General features: G+C 43.6%; 1 protein-coding gene across 1 annotated transcript; it reads left to right on the forward strand.

The window, feature by feature from the left end:
* Window positions 1-556: 556 nt before the first annotated feature.
* On the forward strand, window positions 557-17440 carry LOC146719000 (SMAD family member 6-like). The gene is made up of 4 exons (XM_085458550.1): window positions 557-1991; window positions 3642-3695; window positions 4104-4181; window positions 16463-17440. The coding sequence occupies exons 1-4, from the start codon at window positions 1250-1252 to the stop codon at window positions 17092-17094; spliced, it is 1506 nt and encodes a 501-aa protein (XP_085314676.1). The 5' UTR covers window positions 557-1249; the 3' UTR covers window positions 17095-17440.
* Window positions 17441-17660: the final 220 nt, after the last annotated feature.

The following is a 17660-nucleotide window of genomic DNA, read 5'->3' on the forward strand; positions in this document are numbered from 1 at the left end:
GTAGGAAATTGAGTTGAAGATATATACAACAAACGTCAAACACTCATATAAAAGGAAGTGTAGAAACAGAGATATTAACAGATAAATATTAAGATAAGTATAGAGATATAGGTGTAGATATAAATGTAAATATACATATAAATATAAAAGGACACAAATATTTGTGCACATATATGTCCAGAAATGTGTCTACACAAGAGCAAACAATCAAAAATAATACTATTAAATGTATAATGGCATTCTTTAATGAAAACAAGAAAGAAAGAAAAACTCCCAAGTTACTTTCAGGAAGTTTTACAGAAAATTCTGTTTACCTACGACACGCTTTTTAAACCTTATCCGTGGCAGTGGATTTGGCCTTTCTCACTCTACAGTGTGGATAAACGCTTTTGGATCCCCCCCCCCCCCCCCCCCCCCCCAACTTTCTCGTTTTAACTGCTGTATGTTTTATTTTGAAAAGTTACCATTGGATAATCCAGGTTTTATTCCGTTTGACTTGACTGAAGCTTGTGTCCATGTGTGTTTGCGGGAGCGTGTGTGCACGTGTGAACGCGTGTGTTTGTGTGTGTGCGTCCGAAAAGTTCCTGCAGGGGAGTGGAGAGTGGAGTAATTCCAGCTCTCTTTAAAACAACTTCTCAGCACGGATTCCGTCCTGGAGTTTGGCACCGGAGTGTCCGATCATCTCTGCTTTGTCCCGGGACACTGACGCGGAGTTCCTGCATCCCACACAGCGACAGAAACCGAGATTTTAGTGTTGCAAGGATTTATTTTTCGAAGCCAAGGAACCACGAAGGGATCGAAGAGGCTCTAGTCTGGAAAGTCTGGAAAAGTTCTGAGTTTCTGATTGTGATGGTCTTTCTGTTCATGTAAGCTGATCCTGGCCCTTTGGGCGGTCTGACTATGTTCTGTGAATTGTGTGTGGGACCTTCAGAGTGTCGGGGAGTTAACGGCTTTGTGAGAGGGCAGGCGAAAGAAGTGGCTTAATTGAGTTGGCGACAGCAGGTCACTGAGCAGTGACTGCATGTAGCCTTCTCCCTCATCAGATGTTCGGTGATGTTTAACGCGATGCGTGATTGATCATTACCTTCTAATGCTGCGAGGAAGCCTGGAAACGGTGACCACCGGCTGCGCACGCTGTGCGCACCGTGCACAAACTCACGGTCTTGTGCGTCGAGTGTAAATCGATGTGGCATCTCCCGAGAAGCGGACGGGACCGACGGGACTCATCCGAAACTGTTTAGGTTATCGTATGTTCAAGTCGAGACGCCCAGGTCTTGTACGGCGACTCTGGAGAAGCCGTGTGGTCACCGAGAGCGACGGGCGGGATGGAAGCAGACGAGGTGAAGGAGAGCGGAACGGTGAGTGGGGCAGACACTCGGGTAAGCTCCACAGACACGAGCAGCGGTCGATGACACACACCGACACGGCTCCGGGACTCACGGGGGAGGCTGGAGACCTGACAGAGGGCGCGGAGAGAGAGGACGAGGAACAGCCCGACGATGACCGGGGTGCCATGTGCGTCCCGGAGCACAGAGGCTCCCGGCGAGGACAGGAGAGCGACAGCAGGACGGTGACGTGTTGTTTGTTTGGGGAATGGGATTTCAGACCTCGGAGCTCTTACTGGGCCGCGAGAAAAGACGGAGCTGGCCCCTGTCAGTGCGCACCGAGGCGTGGGGTTCTGGAGGAGGACCTTGCGAGCACCGCTCACGCTTTTTTGAAGAGACTCAAGGAGAGGTCTCTGGACGCCTTGGTGAAGGCTGTGGAGACCAAAGGAGGGATACCCGGCGAGTGCGTTATGGTGCCGAATACTGAGCTGCGGCTCGGTGCTCATCACATCTCTCCATACTATCTCCTTTGTAAGCTGTTCCGCTGGGGCGACCTGCCGCTCTCAGCGCGACTCAAATCGCTGTGCCACTGCCAGAGCTTCGGTGCGGTGGACAGCGCAAAGGTGTGCTGCAATCCTCATCACTACAGCCGCTTATGCGGGCCAGGTAAGGACACTGACACCGGAAGATAGGGGTTGTGGAATCAGAGAACATCGATCAAACTCATTAATCAGACATCATCCCTTAGAAAAGACCATTATAAATGCCTTAAACACCGAAATATCCACCAATATTCCAACCTCGAGATTGAGTTATCTGAAACCATCACACACACCTTCACGAGGGCCCCTGGTCTCCCCCCAGAATCCCCTCCAAGCTGATAGGCCTTGCAGAAAGTTAGTCTCATGCAAATAAAAAAAAGTGTATTTAATGCTATATAAAGATTGATGACCTGTATAACTACAGTATAACGAATAGCATAATATAATGGGGAATTCCAACAAATATGTATCGCTCGCCTGAGGCCTGCAGCTGAAGAAGAAAGTCAGTATTGTTAAAGTGTCGAGCATTTCTTTTCCTGCAGTTATTACAGATGAACTCATCATGCATTTGCAGGCGTCTAACTGGCTGCACTTCCAGCTGACAGTGCGAGTCTGTTTTTTCTTCTAGTGTTTTATCGTCTGTCTTACAGGTTTATGGTCTATTCATAACTCTTTTTTTTTTTTTTTAACTTTGGGCAACCATTACTTTGGTCCTTCTGCACATTCCAATTACGTTACACGCTTATTTCAATTTTCGCAAAAACTCTGGCGCTTCTCACATCATCCAAATGGAGGTCGCACTCAAGTTGCACTTAGGCTCTTTTTCCTCTGACAAGGAGGTCCTCCTCTTGTTATTTAGGTTAAGGAGTGCCGATAATATACAGTTTGCATAGTGCTGGCGCCAGACTGACTCGCTGGGTATCTGACTGACTGAGGACTCCGGCAATTACTGGCTCTGCTCTTAAAGGGGCCGCAGCCACAAACTTGTGTCCACTTTGGAGTGAAGGATTTATTCCAGCAGCAGCAGAATTATGGAGCTTTCAAAGCCGCTTTAACACAAAAGTCATAATGAGAGCTTGTATGAAAGAACGGAAAGATAATGAAGAAGTAACAGGGGGTAAAAACGAAGCAAAGGCTTTTAAAAGTGCATCAGATAAAGACGCAAATATATTGTCTAGGGTGAAATACTTAACTGGGGGTCTGATGCAATGTGACTCGTGTTGATTAAGCATATTTATTTAAAAAGCTCCAAAGGAATTCCAAGATATGAGCTGTGCAAATATTCCCCACGCTTTAAGTTTTTTCCTTGATCTAGGGTAGAAGGTATGTCGATACAAAGTGAAATTACAGACACACACAGCCTTGTGAACATATTTTCCCATGAAAAATAACACAGTGTAAAGTTGATCTGCAGTGCTGCATTCAGGTCTTGCATGTGTTACCATTTGATATAACAACAGGTATGTTTAAAGACTTCCCTGAGGAGAAAATACTTTTTATGTGAGTGTAGGCTCTAGATTTTTTTCTTTTTAGGGGGGGGGGGGGGGGGGGGTGTTAAGCAAAATGTCTTCAATTTTGAACTGACAGACAGAGTTCAACATGTTACATTCTTGTGTGCCTCCTTGCATAATTGTGCATCTCGTAAAACCTCGTGGACTTCATGCATCTTTACGATATGATTAATAAAACAGTAATGAACTAACCGTGCATACTGTGCGTGGCAGTCTTCATTGAACCTTTAGTTTAACCTCATGTTTTTTGGCTGTTCTTACAGAATCGCCTCCACCTCCATACTCTCTGTCCCGTTCAGATGAACACAAGCCACTGGGTGAGTTTTGGAAGAAAAAAATGGCCACCACAAAACAAAGTAGGAAAGGAGTTCATTATATCTTTCATCTGAAAATACAGACTTTATTTGATATAAGACACTTGTGCTGAAAGAGACACATGATGGTGTTGTGTTATGATAAAACAGTCCCCTGTTTCATTGATCTGACAATTATGCTTTCAGATTAACGGATTGATTAATCATTTTGTGCACTGTCAAAGAAAGTCCAAGGTGTCCTATCGACAGTCTAACAATCAGCGAAGCTTGAGCTTTAATGACGAGAAGATTTTTATTGTTTGATAAAGGATTCAAGGAGTGCTTGATTACCAAAATCATAGTTGGGGGAAAAAAATTAACCTGGATCTCACACTTCTCCTGTATGCCTTTGCTTTTTCTTACATTTCCCAGACTCATCTCTGTCTTACACTGAAACTGCGCCACCCCTCTTCTCCAATCCGCCTCTCAATATGCCAAGAGACTACACAGGTGAGTAACTTGCATAATAACTGCTGGCTTTTTTGCTTTTCCTGCAGTGCATGGTGAAGAAAGCTGATTCTGAAGAAAGGAAAAGTTCTCACAATGAAGTTTGGAAGCACAAATGGGGAAAAAGTTTTTGAGACAGGCATCCCGTCTGAATGTTTACATAAAAACCAAATTATATTTGCTGGTGGTGTTATGTTGTGCTTTTCCCCTGTTTTCAAAGGCCGCAAAGGCAACAGAAAACTCCGCTGCATAAAGCTTCTATTGTCAGAGAGGCACGGAGGGCTCGGTGGGGGTCTGGGGTCTCGCTATCTAGATGCCACAGCAGTGTAGGCTTTCTGTCTCTCTTTCCCCCGTCTATGCTTTCTGCACAGCAAAATATTTCACTGCGACGAAGCTGCAATAAGATCCCTGTGCATACTCTCAATCCCCTTTTGCCTCTCTAACCACCCATCCCCCTCTTTCCCTCTTTCTTCCCTCAAATCCCTTCATTCCTCTCTGCAATTGAGCAGTGGAAAGAGGCTGGCACTTTGGGGGCGGGGGAGCCGAGCGGCTCTGATGAGGCGGCGATGTAGAGCTCTGTGTGTGTGTGCGGACGCGCGTGTGTGTATGCGGTAAAGGGGGAGAAGGGGCTCAGGGCTGCTTTGGACAGGAAACAGCCCCCTCTAGATGATGAAACTGGAGCTTTATTTGTTTACGTGCTGGGGTCGGGTGGAGAGGTCCTCACAGTGTTAGAAGAAACCCACAAACCTACTCGATCAAGCCTCCCCGAGCTCGCTTGTGGACGGTGTTGAAAGGTGAATGGGCAACCTATGAAGTCTGCGTAGTGTAGCCATGGTATCGTTGACCTTTATGAGGAGTCACTGAGGATTTTCTTTTTGGAGGAGGGGGTTGTTGTGCCCAGAAGTTAACTGGAGACCTTTAGTTAAAGTTGATGTTGGAAGCAGAAGCAGTATATTGAGTTGTTATGCGCGTTTTCCAGGGGCAGAGCCTTAGCCAGCTTTTTTAGCAATACTGAGGTCGGCAGTCCTCCCAAAGCACACGTCACCCCTCTCAGAAGAGTTTGAGCTGAAATGCGAGCAAGAAGATGCTTTAATTGCAAATAATATAAACTGTCCACCTGCATTCACCCTACAAATCAGTTTTCTGTTGAACACCATCATGAATGTGTAAGATTGCTTTTTGGATAGTTTTGGAGAAGTCATCCACAGTTGTTTATCAATGACTAACAGTCACTGCACACTTTCTGAGTTCAAACAATTTATCTGATTTGTGAAAGTGTACTTATTTTAGCAGACTGTGTCCCAAATCATCCACACTCGGTCAGAAGTCCATCAAATGTCAAGTTTTTGACTTTCTGAGTAATGAGTGAGGGGGAACCATCTATTGTTTGCCTGTCTATATGAATGGAAGTGTATCAGCTTCCTTACAACATGTGGTGTGTCGAGTGTATAGACAAGTTAGCTTGTGTGTGTGTGTGTGTGTGTGTGTGTGTGTGTGTGTGGTCTCTGATCCCCTGCCCCCCACCCCAGCACTCTGGAGCCGAGAACCAGAGCGGAGGCCAAGAGGCATGAGTAGGAGTGAGACTTGGGTAAACAGAGGCAGCCAAGAAATCTGCATGTAGCTTTTGTTGTTAGCTCTGACAGGTTAGAGGACTCCTGTTTTGAGCTACAAGCTGGGTGAATAACAGGAAGTGAGCTGAACGCGAAGCCTACTTAAACATGTATCAGAATGAGCGTAGCTGTCACAACCTCCCCCCGAAAAAACCCCTTGATGTTGGTAAGATCTTTCAAGAGTGCAAATTAATCTCTTTTATTGTGCAGGCAATCCTTTGGCATATCATCTAAAGCTTGCAGTGTTTTTTTTAGGACAAAAACAAGCATTGGACATGTGCTTTGGCACTTTAGCATCTTTTTTCATTCCTTTAAAAACCAGCTGTGTACTCACAGCTTTAAAAAAAAGTGCAACAGCAGGGTGTGGTCCATACATACCTTTGCCCTGGCCTCTTTTATCATTCAATCAGTTAACGTTCCCTTTAAACCACAACAAACAGATCTGCCTTGAAAAAGAGTGTTTCTGCTGGAGGTTTAGTAGACTTATATCTGCTGGGATCGTCCCCCTGTGACTCCAACGAAATGTGCCGTTCAGCTGCTTGTGTGTGTTGTGTGTGTATGACAGGGAGAGAGACAGGGAGGAATTTCTGTCTGACTCGGTGATAAGATCGTCTCAAAATACTTGCATAGGGGTTCTATCAGGGCAAACACACACACACGCTTTCACCAATCACGCGATTTGTTGGAGGGGATTTTTCCTCTTTGTACCTTTAAAATCGATGTATAACTGAACAGGCCTGCTGAGTACTGTACTTGAAGGTGTGTGCTGGCTTTTCTCTGATTCTTCTGACTGTAAGTTTTTCTCTTGTAGCTTGGAATGAAATTTGCTTTTTCACGCACGGACAGTGTTGTGGCTGTCAGTTTGGAAACGTAATGAAATTTGGTCCTAATGTGGATGAGACTAATAAATGGCTTCCACTTAGCATAGCCAATGGGTCAAACTAAAAAACAAAGAGGTCTTATTAGCCTGAGCTGACATTAAAAGTTAAGGTGGTAGTGTAACCGGTCTGTTCCTGCATTGTGTCTGACACTGAAAGACCTCCAAGTAAAAAACGTGCCCACTTCAGCTCCTATAACCAAATATAAATAGGACGAGAGTTAGCTCAACCCACGCCAACTAACAAGCTAGCAAGGCTTATCTGTTCATGCTAGCATTAGCATTGCCTATACACATACGCCGCACACACGTACCACATATTCACAGCATCTAAAAAAGACAGGCGTAATTATGACAATAATGAACCAAAAACACACAATCAGAAACATCAGGGTGGATAAAAATATAATTAGTGTTGGAAAAGAAATGAAACTGACCTCTCCCACAGGGGAATCGAAGAAAAGGGGAAAAGCCCAAAGGGGTACCCCAAATTTATAGGGTTGCACCAAAGAAGAAGAAAAGGATAAGAATAATGAAGATAACTACAGGCTTGGAAGTCCTAAAAGTCAGATATACCAGGAACAGTTTGGGGTTTCGAACACATTTTATGTAATTATAACAATATGTAATTTATGACCCGATTACATTAGCACATTTGTGTCAGCTGTACAGGTTAGCTTCTACAAGCTGTAGCTGTGTTCTAAAGTTTGATATGGAGGAATTTAGTATTGACAGCATCTGCACAGAAATGTTAGAGCCTTTTCTGATTTCAGGGAAAAATATTGTTTGATTTCTAACAATAATAGACTTGGTACCTGATGGTTACCTGCTTTGGCATAGTTGGCTGGACAGATTCATGGTTTCTTAGAGCAGTGCTCATTGGTTTCATAGGCAAGATGAGCGGCCAATCAAAAACAGCTATCAAAATTTAAACGTATAACTTATTTGAATTACTGTAGCAGTTAAAAAAACAATTTTTTTTGAAAGGTCTCGATAACAGAGGGCTGATTGTACATTATTGTCGTAATCTTCGCTGTTGTATGTGAGAACCCTGGGCAATGAGTTCTGTTTGTGGTTTGTTTAAAAGTGCTGATTTCACAATGCATCCATCCTTTTCTTGTAAAACTGGAAAACAATAAATCTATCTGAGGGGGGAAGCAGTTAAACGTATACTCCCAAACTAATGTAGTACATCTAGAAACAAAGACCTACACTTGATGGTGTTGCAAATTAGTTGGAACACATTTGTTGTCTGGCTTTAGTTTAAAAACAAAAATAAAATGTGCTCCTGCACTGTATGTAAGTCTTTTGTAAACTCTAATGTAGTAACGCTGTACAAAGAGTTTCATTTTTCTCGCCAAAGGTAAATGCATCTGATTAAATTTAATTCATGGTGTAATATAATTGTATAACTATGATAATCCCAACACTAGTTGCAGATTTCCATACATCGAATAACAACTTGCAAACCTGCTTTTTAAATACTGAGAAAGGCAATAAATAGAGAGCTGAGTGTAGCTTCTCCGGTGTCAATCAGCAGTCAGGACGTGCCATTTACTGGATAAAAACAGAGCTAAGTGACATTCCCATCCAAACACGAATCAGATGACATCAAGACAGTTTCTGGCCATCATGTTAAAACTCGCAGCGTAACAACATGCTAACTGTTACCATGTTGACTCTAGCACATAAACTCTAGCATTTGGTGTTAGCAGCTAATTCTGATGCACTAAAGTCATGCAGAATTGCAGAATGAGGTTTCATATTATTAATAAGCGGTCCCCTGTCATCACACCATCACATAGCCAAAAAAAGTAAGGATTTTATAGGTGTAGCTCATTTGGAAAACCTTTATTAGTAAGTTAAAATACAAACAAATGTATTTTTCCTCCCCACTGTCGCCAAGTGCTTGGTCAGAGGAGACTGTTTGATTGTTGGGTTTTTCTCTGTCTTATTGTAGAGTCTTTACCCTACAATATGACGTACCTTAAGGAGACTGTTGGTGTGATTTTGTGCTATATAGATACAATTGAATTGAAATTAACTGAATTTGCGATTATCTCAATTCTCATAATTTTATTTAGGCTGACTGTTGTCGACTCTTTCTTTAGTTTATTTCGTGCTGCTTCACGCGCATGTTTAAACACTGCGTGCAGATGCATCTTACTCACATTTTCAGCACGTAACATAAAATGTATCATAAAATGTAAATACTTACATTCAGCCTTGGGATAAATGTTATATTTTTGGCATAGATGTTGTGTTTCAGCTGCTTTCTTGTCCTCCTGGTGTGTAATGAGTATAACAAGCTCGTTTTACTAGCATTTCAGTGAGCACTGTGTATGTTACTCACCACATTGTCAAGTGTGCCATATGCAGATTCATGTACATTTGACGCAACTGAGAGTGTAGCTAAACAGTGCCAAGAGTTTGTGATTTCTTTGCCATCTTTCACCATATGACATTCTTGTGCATGTCAAACATTTGCTCGTCTTCTTGTCATTAGCCCCTTGGCTTTTGAACATGTGGAAACAAGTAAGGCAATGATACTTAGAGGACATTAGTATGGCCTGGATGAAATGAGGTAAGACAAGAGGACTGGTCCCTTTTTGCCCTCAGTAATCATATTTTGGGGGCTTGTTTGGTTAAGCAGAGCGAGGTATCAGCCAAACATCCTGTCTCAAAGCCCTGTCTGCACTCACAGCAGCATTAACCCCATGAATTGGCCCTTTGACTGATGTGGCACGGCCTAGGAATGTTGGGAAATTGGGAAGGTGAGGGGGAGCGGGGTCTCCGAGTAAAAGGAGTAGGTGGGGGATAAGGGGAGGAGGGGGTCTGACTCTTGGGAGTGACATGTGATACATGTTTGAACATATCGCCGTTAATACTTAAGAAACGTGGAGTGGAACTGACATTCTTGGAAGTTTGGAAGCAGGCAGTTTTAAGAGTTTTGACAGTGCTCCCATGCTACGTTTAGCTCAGAAGGTTTTGGGGAATTCGCCCACCAAAGCGATGCTGCTCTCAAGTAAAGGCTTTACTCTCAGAAGTAGAATATTAAATTAGATACCTAGATTAAACAAAACAAAAAATGTTATCACTTTCAGATGCTTGATGAATTGTTCAAAGACACAAAATAAACACCCGCATTCTGCCGTGTCCGGTGAGAATCCCTCTGCCGCCGCCTGAATGGGTCCTCCCGGTGACCTGAATCTCCAGTCTGTTTGCTGGCACGCGTACAGCACTTGCTCCTATGCCTGACTGAGACACATTAGACTATGGAATTCAACATCAAGTGCCGGCCCATTAACCATTTGCCATTTCCTCAAATATTTTCCACTGCGCCTCTTTTTCACTACAAGCAGCCGCATGGGTGAGGACGCAGCACACAACTCGCTCAGTTTATTGTGTTTGTGACCTTTTTTTTCCCTTTTTTTTTAACACATTTTGGACTGAATGCCATGTTATTACAGCCCTGCTCCCAGAGAAAATACAGCAGTGAAGGGAATATCTGGAAGAGCTGACAAGTTCTGGATGTGGCATTTCTCTCAGTTGGAGAGCACCATTATTAAACTTTTCATGGTTTTTATTTTGCAGTTTAATTCTGCAGTGCTCTTCCCATAACTTTGCCCTTTTGTGGCTTAAACCAAAGCACAGACCAGGTTAACATCTGAAAGAAAAGTAACAAATAAGAGTAAAGTTAGATTTCAGATTTTTCAGGATAGCAAACAAATCTTAAAAAGCAACAGAAAAAAAAAAATATATATATCAAATCAAATCAAATCAAATCAAATCACTTTTTATTGTCACATCACATGTGCAGGTACATTGGTACAGCACATGCGAGTGAAATTCTTGTATGTATATATATATATATATATATATATATATATATATATATATATATATATATATATATATATATATATATATATATATATATATATATATGAAGGGCTATAAAGGGTTAATGCTTTGTATAGATGGACTTTCTGATAGCAGACCCAGAACATGTCAGCCACACTTACCAAACCCTCCAGGTTCCCTTATTTTATTTCCCTATAGAAAAAAAATAGAGGGGTTTAATACTTTCCAACTTTTAAAAAAGATTTCATTTCTTCTGGCTCTGTCTCAAATGTAATCAAAAAGCTGTAAAATCTGTACTCACTGAGTGTCCGAAGCTCTAGTTTTGACACGTCACGTGCGTCACATCGCCTGTTGGGGCGAAGATGCCCCCCAAAAGCAGCCAACATGAATTATAGCGTATGTGAGCATCTGAGGTCCCTGCGCCTAGAATAGATTGCTTGAGCGGGTTGTGTTTTCTTGATTTTCTTTTTCATTATGATAGATGCGGCAGTAGTGTGCATATGTTTAAACGCCGTGTGCAGATGCATCTCGCAGACATTTCTAAATGAAGCAAAGTGAATCAGCAGGCTTCCAAGTTCATACACTAAGAAGACGTTACATATTTGTAGCCATCCTGGTGATTAAGCAAAGGTTGTTGTTTCATTGTTCACAAAAACCTTTTCTCCTCGCTTTCATTATCTCTTCTGCTCTTGCTCCCTTCCTGCCCTTACTGAAGATCCATCTCTGCTGTTGCTTCTCCACAGTTCTTCTGCTTGCTTTTTGCTCTCGTAGTCTTGCTCTCCTCTCTTTCAGCCCATGTTGTCAGGCAATCACAATTTAAAATAAGGTTTAAATTACAGGACTGGCTGTGGCTTTCCGTTGTTCCCTCAGAGTTTTTGCCAACTCGCAATTTGGCTTTTAATGGAATCCTGCCATGCTGCTGAACCTAAAGATTCTTTGCAGATGTCGACAGACTCTGACTCTATGAAATGTAAGAAACTGTCGGCAGCACCGTGAGCTCCAAAGGCAACCCTGAGCTAAGACGCACGTTAATTAATATTTGTAGGTATTTTCAGGACTTGTAGCCGCCTGTTCACCCCGCTTTGGAAATCACTTTTGACAGCATTTGTCATCATTTGATTTTGATGACCGAATGACGAGAAATAGTAAATGTGCTCTTGCACACGTCGCCCTCCGCTAAACGACTGCAGGCCCTCGTGTCACCTCGCTTTCGGTCCACACTCCCGCGTGCACGTCTGAGCTGGAGTTTCACATTCTGATAATTCTCCCAAATTACATTTTAGTGGAATTCCATAACTAATTCTTCATAGTGGAACAAATGGATCTATTCCACCAATAAACGCGTGTAATTATGTTGTGAGGAGTGAAGGCCATATAGTCGGACCACGTGAGGCTCAATGAGAGACTTGTCAACTTGACCCCTGTGACTGGCTGAGGGGAGGGTGGGTGGGGGGGAGGAAGTGTTGAGGAAGAGGGCCTGTCCAGGAATGTGTTGGGAGGGGAGAGTTGTCAACTACCGAGCTCTGAAGCAGCCCTGCGTCTGCTTTTCGTGCCTCCGTTCAGACGTTAATCATCTTTCTTTGAGTCATTTGTGCACTTTAAACTATGCATTGTCTTAAGCAAGCCAGATTTAAGACTCTAAGTCTTTAGTGGTGATGACACCTGCGTATGTATCTCTGGTGGCTCTGTAGGTGCACGCACAGTTGAATAAAAAGGTAAAAACTGACCACAGATGAGATCATCTTGCAAAGCCAACTGTGTGTAAGCCATTTACTTTCACAATTTTTTTTTTTATGGCCAAGGTGATGGCATAAACGCGACAGTGGAGTTGTCCAGGATGCGAGTTGTATGCAAAACCTGAGACATTCCTTGGCTCGAGTTGTTTGGCACTTTGAAGTAGCAGCAGAAATGCAGGAAGCTCGTTACTTTCGCTCTTCCTTTCTAAACCGCCTCCGAGCACTTCTCCCTAGGCATTTTACAGGGACACACTGTAACTTTACTTCAGCTCAGTCGGGTCGGTCCAAAGGACGTCTCCAGCTGGCGAGGCCAGGTTTGTGTCTCTTGTGCCGTTAAACACGAGACATCTCCAGTCACACACCGCTCCATCACACAGATCCACTTCACAATGGAAAAAAAAAGAGGGAGAAGGAATGAGTGTGTGTGTGCAGGAATGCGTGTTTGTGCGCGTATGTGAGCAAGAGCCCCACTGTGTTCGACTGTAAAGGCCACGTCTGGCGATAAGGCAGCCCGCTGATGGTAGAGATAGTCGAGACGCCAGCTTAAATGTGGCTTGCTGGATTGAAGTTTTTTCCCTGTAATGATAGTTGTCTCAAACAACATAGAATCTACCATTTGTAGGCAGGGAGGGGTGTCTCTCTCTCTTTCTCCCTCTCACTTTTTCTCTGTTTTTCCCCCACCTTATTTGATTTTATTTCTACTCTTTTAGGATCTTTGGCATTAAGTTGAATCAAAACAAAGCATTTTAAAGGCAACCGACGATGGTCAGTAGATAAATTCTATCCTCCCTTCTCGTCCCTCTGTCCCCCTCACACTCCCTCCTCATCCCTGCCCGCCCCCTTCCCAACCCACCCACTTCTTTCAGCACAGTGGAAGAGTCTAATAACTGGAGGGGAATCTAATCCTTGGCACTGGATGAAAGACGAGGGTCTCCCTCCCTCCCTCTCTTTCTCACAGTCTCTTTCTCTCTCTTCATTTTTTCCTTGGATGCTGGTTATGCTTGGCAGGTTCTCGCTCCCTCTCGTTCCCCCGCTCCCTCTTTCAGTCTACCCAGTCTCCCTTTTCCTCTGTCTCTCTCTTTTTTACTCCTCTGCTTCCCGTCTTTTCCTGCACAGCTTTATTCCTCTCTTCTCTCCAGGTTACAGTTTGGAGGAGGAAGCCTCCACTGTTCAGACTGGAGTAAGAGAAAACAAAGCAGGAAGTTTGGAGGAAGTTAAAGTAGCTTTACAGCTATAGACATGTAAACAGCCAGCTTATTAGCGTGTTTGCTTCACATATGCAAGACCCAAAATATGTTCATAACCAATTAAGCTTTTATGCATCATTTTGTCTGCTGAGGGAGCGTCACATCATATTCCCAACATTGTTACAGGAGGGAAAACAGAGAGATGCGGAAATGTGAGATAAAAGATGAGTGCTGGCGTCCTCGTTTGAAGTCCAGGTTTAACAATCTGTGAGCATCCGGCAGGAAACTGACTGTCTGACCTCTGAACTTTGATTGCCACTGCCTTTTACTTTGTTTGTGCAGTAAAGTTGCAGCTTGTTGTCGTGTATATTCCCACCTTTGTTCAACCCCTAAAGTTCAGTGGGCGTCTCGGTGAGATTGGCACTAAGAGACAGCGATTTTGAAATGAAATAACAAAAGCTACTTATCTAATTGGTAAACAGGGCTGTTAAATAGAGGTTGGCTTAAATGCTTGCAGGACTTTGTAATTGCTGCCAGCCCACGTACAGATGCGGGCATGCATGCACACCAACAAAGTCCCACAGACACACACACACACAGCTTTTTGACTTCCTCCAGTTGAATATAAACATGCTGATAACCTCCAGCTTCAACCCCTCTTTAAAAATTCCATTGAAGAAGTCAGTTGCCCTCCTCCTCCTCCCTCCCTCCTTCATCGTTCTCACACAAGCTGGTTACACCTTTACTTGGATGATAGCCAGGCCGAGCGTGATGACACCGAGGACTCTGCCAGAAACATTAAACATGCCTCGCTGTCAAAATGCTGGTGGAAATTTTGATCTAGTGTTTTGAACTTTACAGCAGGTCAGTCATTCTTAAATTTAATAAAGTCTGCACAAGCACACTTCAGGCGTGCATGAGACCATAAATAAAGAGAGCAGGAGGAGATCTAAATTCTTATGAGTGCTCATGTCTTCTAGCTGCTGCCTCTTATGTTTCTATTTCCAATATACTATCCAGCTATGAATACTGAGGGTGTCTGAAACGTAAAAAAGCCAGCCTTTAAAACCATATTATTTGCCCCATCATTCATCATATGATTGAAATTAAAGTGTGCCGTGCCTTTTGAAAGAAAACCTTAAAAGTTCCAGTTTGTTTTAAGTCTTCTTTGGGAATTAAGTTGATCGTGAGCTCATAAAGTCTCCCTGTGTTTCCCCAGACATGTTTGCGTTGCCTTATTACAGGGAAGAGCATGGCTTGTAAAAGTGTGTGTTTGTGTGTGCGTGAGCGAGCCACGAAGAGATAGAGTGGGAGAAAGAGAGAGATCCTAGCTAGCCGTGCAGCCCGCTCTCTTATTGGAGAGCTGTAAAAACTGCAGTCCGCAGGAGTTGCCAGCCTGGAATTCACTAATGACACACGTGGGCCTCAGATGAGAAGTGCAATTTTGTGTGTGTGTGTTACAGTCATACTGTTTGGATCAGAGGGCTCAATTTGTGTGCGTACGTGGGCATGTGTGAGGCCCTGTCTCATCATTTTCTGTGTGTGTTTGTGCTCGTGTGCAACCACTCACATCTCTTCTACATTTACCAACCCTTCTTCTCTGAAACCCCTGAAATGAAAATGGCCGGGGCATAAACACAAAAAAGATCTCGGCCCTCGTTTCACTTTCTTCTTTTAAAGCAACCCGCCATTGGGAGAAAGGCTGCCGCCATTTTGGCCCCTGGTAAATGAAGTCGAGGGTTTTTTCGCTGGAATATGAAAGGAATGGGGCCACAGGCACATGGGTCTTTAAATCTTCTGTGTCAATAGAGTCTCTGGAGCAAAATAATGGCATCACTCTGTGTGGGAGTTAATGTGAGCTGATAGCATGAGGGCTGGGGGGTCAAGGGTTCATGGGCTTGCGCTAGGTTGACAGAGAGCTGAATGCTTTCCACCCCAGACACCCCGCTCTAAAACCTCCTCTTTAACTCCGGGCCTGAAAGAGGCTTGCAGAGGGTGACAGTGAGGAGATGTCAGTGGAGTTAACAGTTTTAACCCCCTTTTCAAAATACCGCAACAGGCGACTAACTAAAGGGAAGAGCATGCATCCATGCAGCTGAATGGGTATAAAAATGATGTGAATCATTTACAGCATCGAGTATTGGGACATTTTGTTTATCATTTATCAGGGGAGGGAGACCGTGGTCAACACTCATGTCCATGTGTTCTTTTTTTTAATTGTTACAAAAGAGGAAACAATCCAAGAGATGCATTTAGGACATCCAGAGAATGCTAATTTTACATGAAAGACAAACTAGAAACAAAATAACAGCATTCAAGGAAGCACAAGGAATTTGAGATGGTCCCCTCTATCATCACGGTCCTTCCTCTAGAGCTCAGTCAAAGCAAATAAATGTTCTATAGTACTGAGATGTGGTAACTTAGGTAAGCCGCTTTTAACCGTATGCTGTAACCATTCACGCCATTCAGCAATTGCGGGCTGCATTGACCCGAAGTGTGGTAACATTTCTCGGGAAGTTGCATCGTGAGTTACAATGTAGATTTCCAGAAGAAGTCCAGTCTAATGAACTGTGGGTGCATTTTCACACATCAAACTGTGCTAAAATAAAGCCTTTCTCCACTTCCTAGAAAGTGATTTCCTGCTTTCAAAACAGGCATGTTTTCTGTGGCCGCGTGAAACCTGCTGTAGTTGTGTTAGTCTGATATATTTTGAGTGAAGAGGTTGTACTTAAACAAGATTTTAACACACAAGGTTCACACAAATTGACGACCATCAACTTAAAAAGTGAAGTAGATCGACTGATAGCTACTTCCCATTATTCCTTTTATTGATGAGTCAGAACAGATTTCAGGGATAGCAATATAAAGATCCATTTATGATGTTCTGATGTTGTTTACTTGTGCTCAGCAGCTAAAATGTCTTTTATATCATCTCACACTGATAGAAAAATTAAATACACTTTACTGCTACGACCATTACCTCATTCACTTCCTTTCCTTTCCTCTTCAGACACTGGTACCTCCATCGGCTCGGTGACCTCTGGCGGACATCGCTCTCACTGGTGTAGTGTTGCTTACTGGGAGCAGCGCACACGCGTGGGTCGCCTTTATCCAGCCTACGAGCCCTCACTCAGCATCTTCTATGACCTACCTCAGGGCACTGGCCTCTGTCTTAGCCAACTCCAAGCCAACGCCTACCATAGCCGGCGTGACGACCCAGGGAGCCACAGCTTGTTAGGTCATCACGGACATCACAGGCACGGAGGGAGCAGCAGCAGCAGTGTGCAGCAGATACGCAGTAAAATTGGTTTCGGCATCGTTCTGAGTCGCGAGCCGGACGGAGTTTGGGTGTACAATCGCAGCCAGCACCCGGTGTTTGTTCACTCGCCCACTCTGGACCCGCCCAGTGCTCGAAGGCTAAACGTGAAGAGGGTGATGCCGGGCTTTTCTCTCAAGGTGTTCGATTATGAGTGCTCCAGCTGGATGGCAGAGCACAGCGTAAAGCCCGAGAGCCAGGAGGGGCCCTGGGACCCCCACAGTGTTCGCATCAGTTTTGCAAAAGGATGGGGGCCCTGCTACTCCAGACAGTTCATCACTTCCTGCCCCTGCTGGCTGGAGGTGCTGCTCAATAACCACAGATAGCACGCACACACACGCTCATAGACTCACAGGAAGCGTCCTGGTCCAGTATCCTAATTGTAATCTACCTAGATTTAATATAAAATTTATATATTATATAAAATATATTATACTTGTAAATATTTGAGTCATTTTTACAATGCAATTATTTATGTATAGTGTAATGTGTACATGAACAAAATAAAAAGGAACAAGAATATGCACTTTTGCCTCTATATATACATTACAGATTCTCAGCGTCGTTTCGCAAACATAAATATGAAACTCTCATGATTTAGCAATTCCATTGAAAAGTATGCCACACACACATTGTCAATAAAGTCTTTGTATGAAGTGAATGTTTCCGTCATGTTCTTGAGTGCTTGTACCTGAGCTTTGGCTGGCTTGCTTGACTTGTATGCACATGCAGGTTTATAACATTGTCATTAATAGGATCCATTAAAGGTGAGTAACTCATTCCTGAGAAAGGTTGTTAATGTTTGAACTCAACAACCAAACAAGCACGCCTCTTCCTTCAGTGCAATCGACTTTACATAAAAGATGCACAGAGCCACTGAAACACCATCGAC

This window comes from Copadichromis virginalis, linkage group LG1, assembly GCF_057382275.1.
Source record: "Copadichromis virginalis isolate Kocher_CV1m ecotype Utaka linkage group LG1, C_Virginalis_male_GT1.1, whole genome shotgun sequence".
NCBI classification, from domain to species: Eukaryota; Metazoa; Chordata; class Actinopteri; order Cichliformes; family Cichlidae; genus Copadichromis; species Copadichromis virginalis.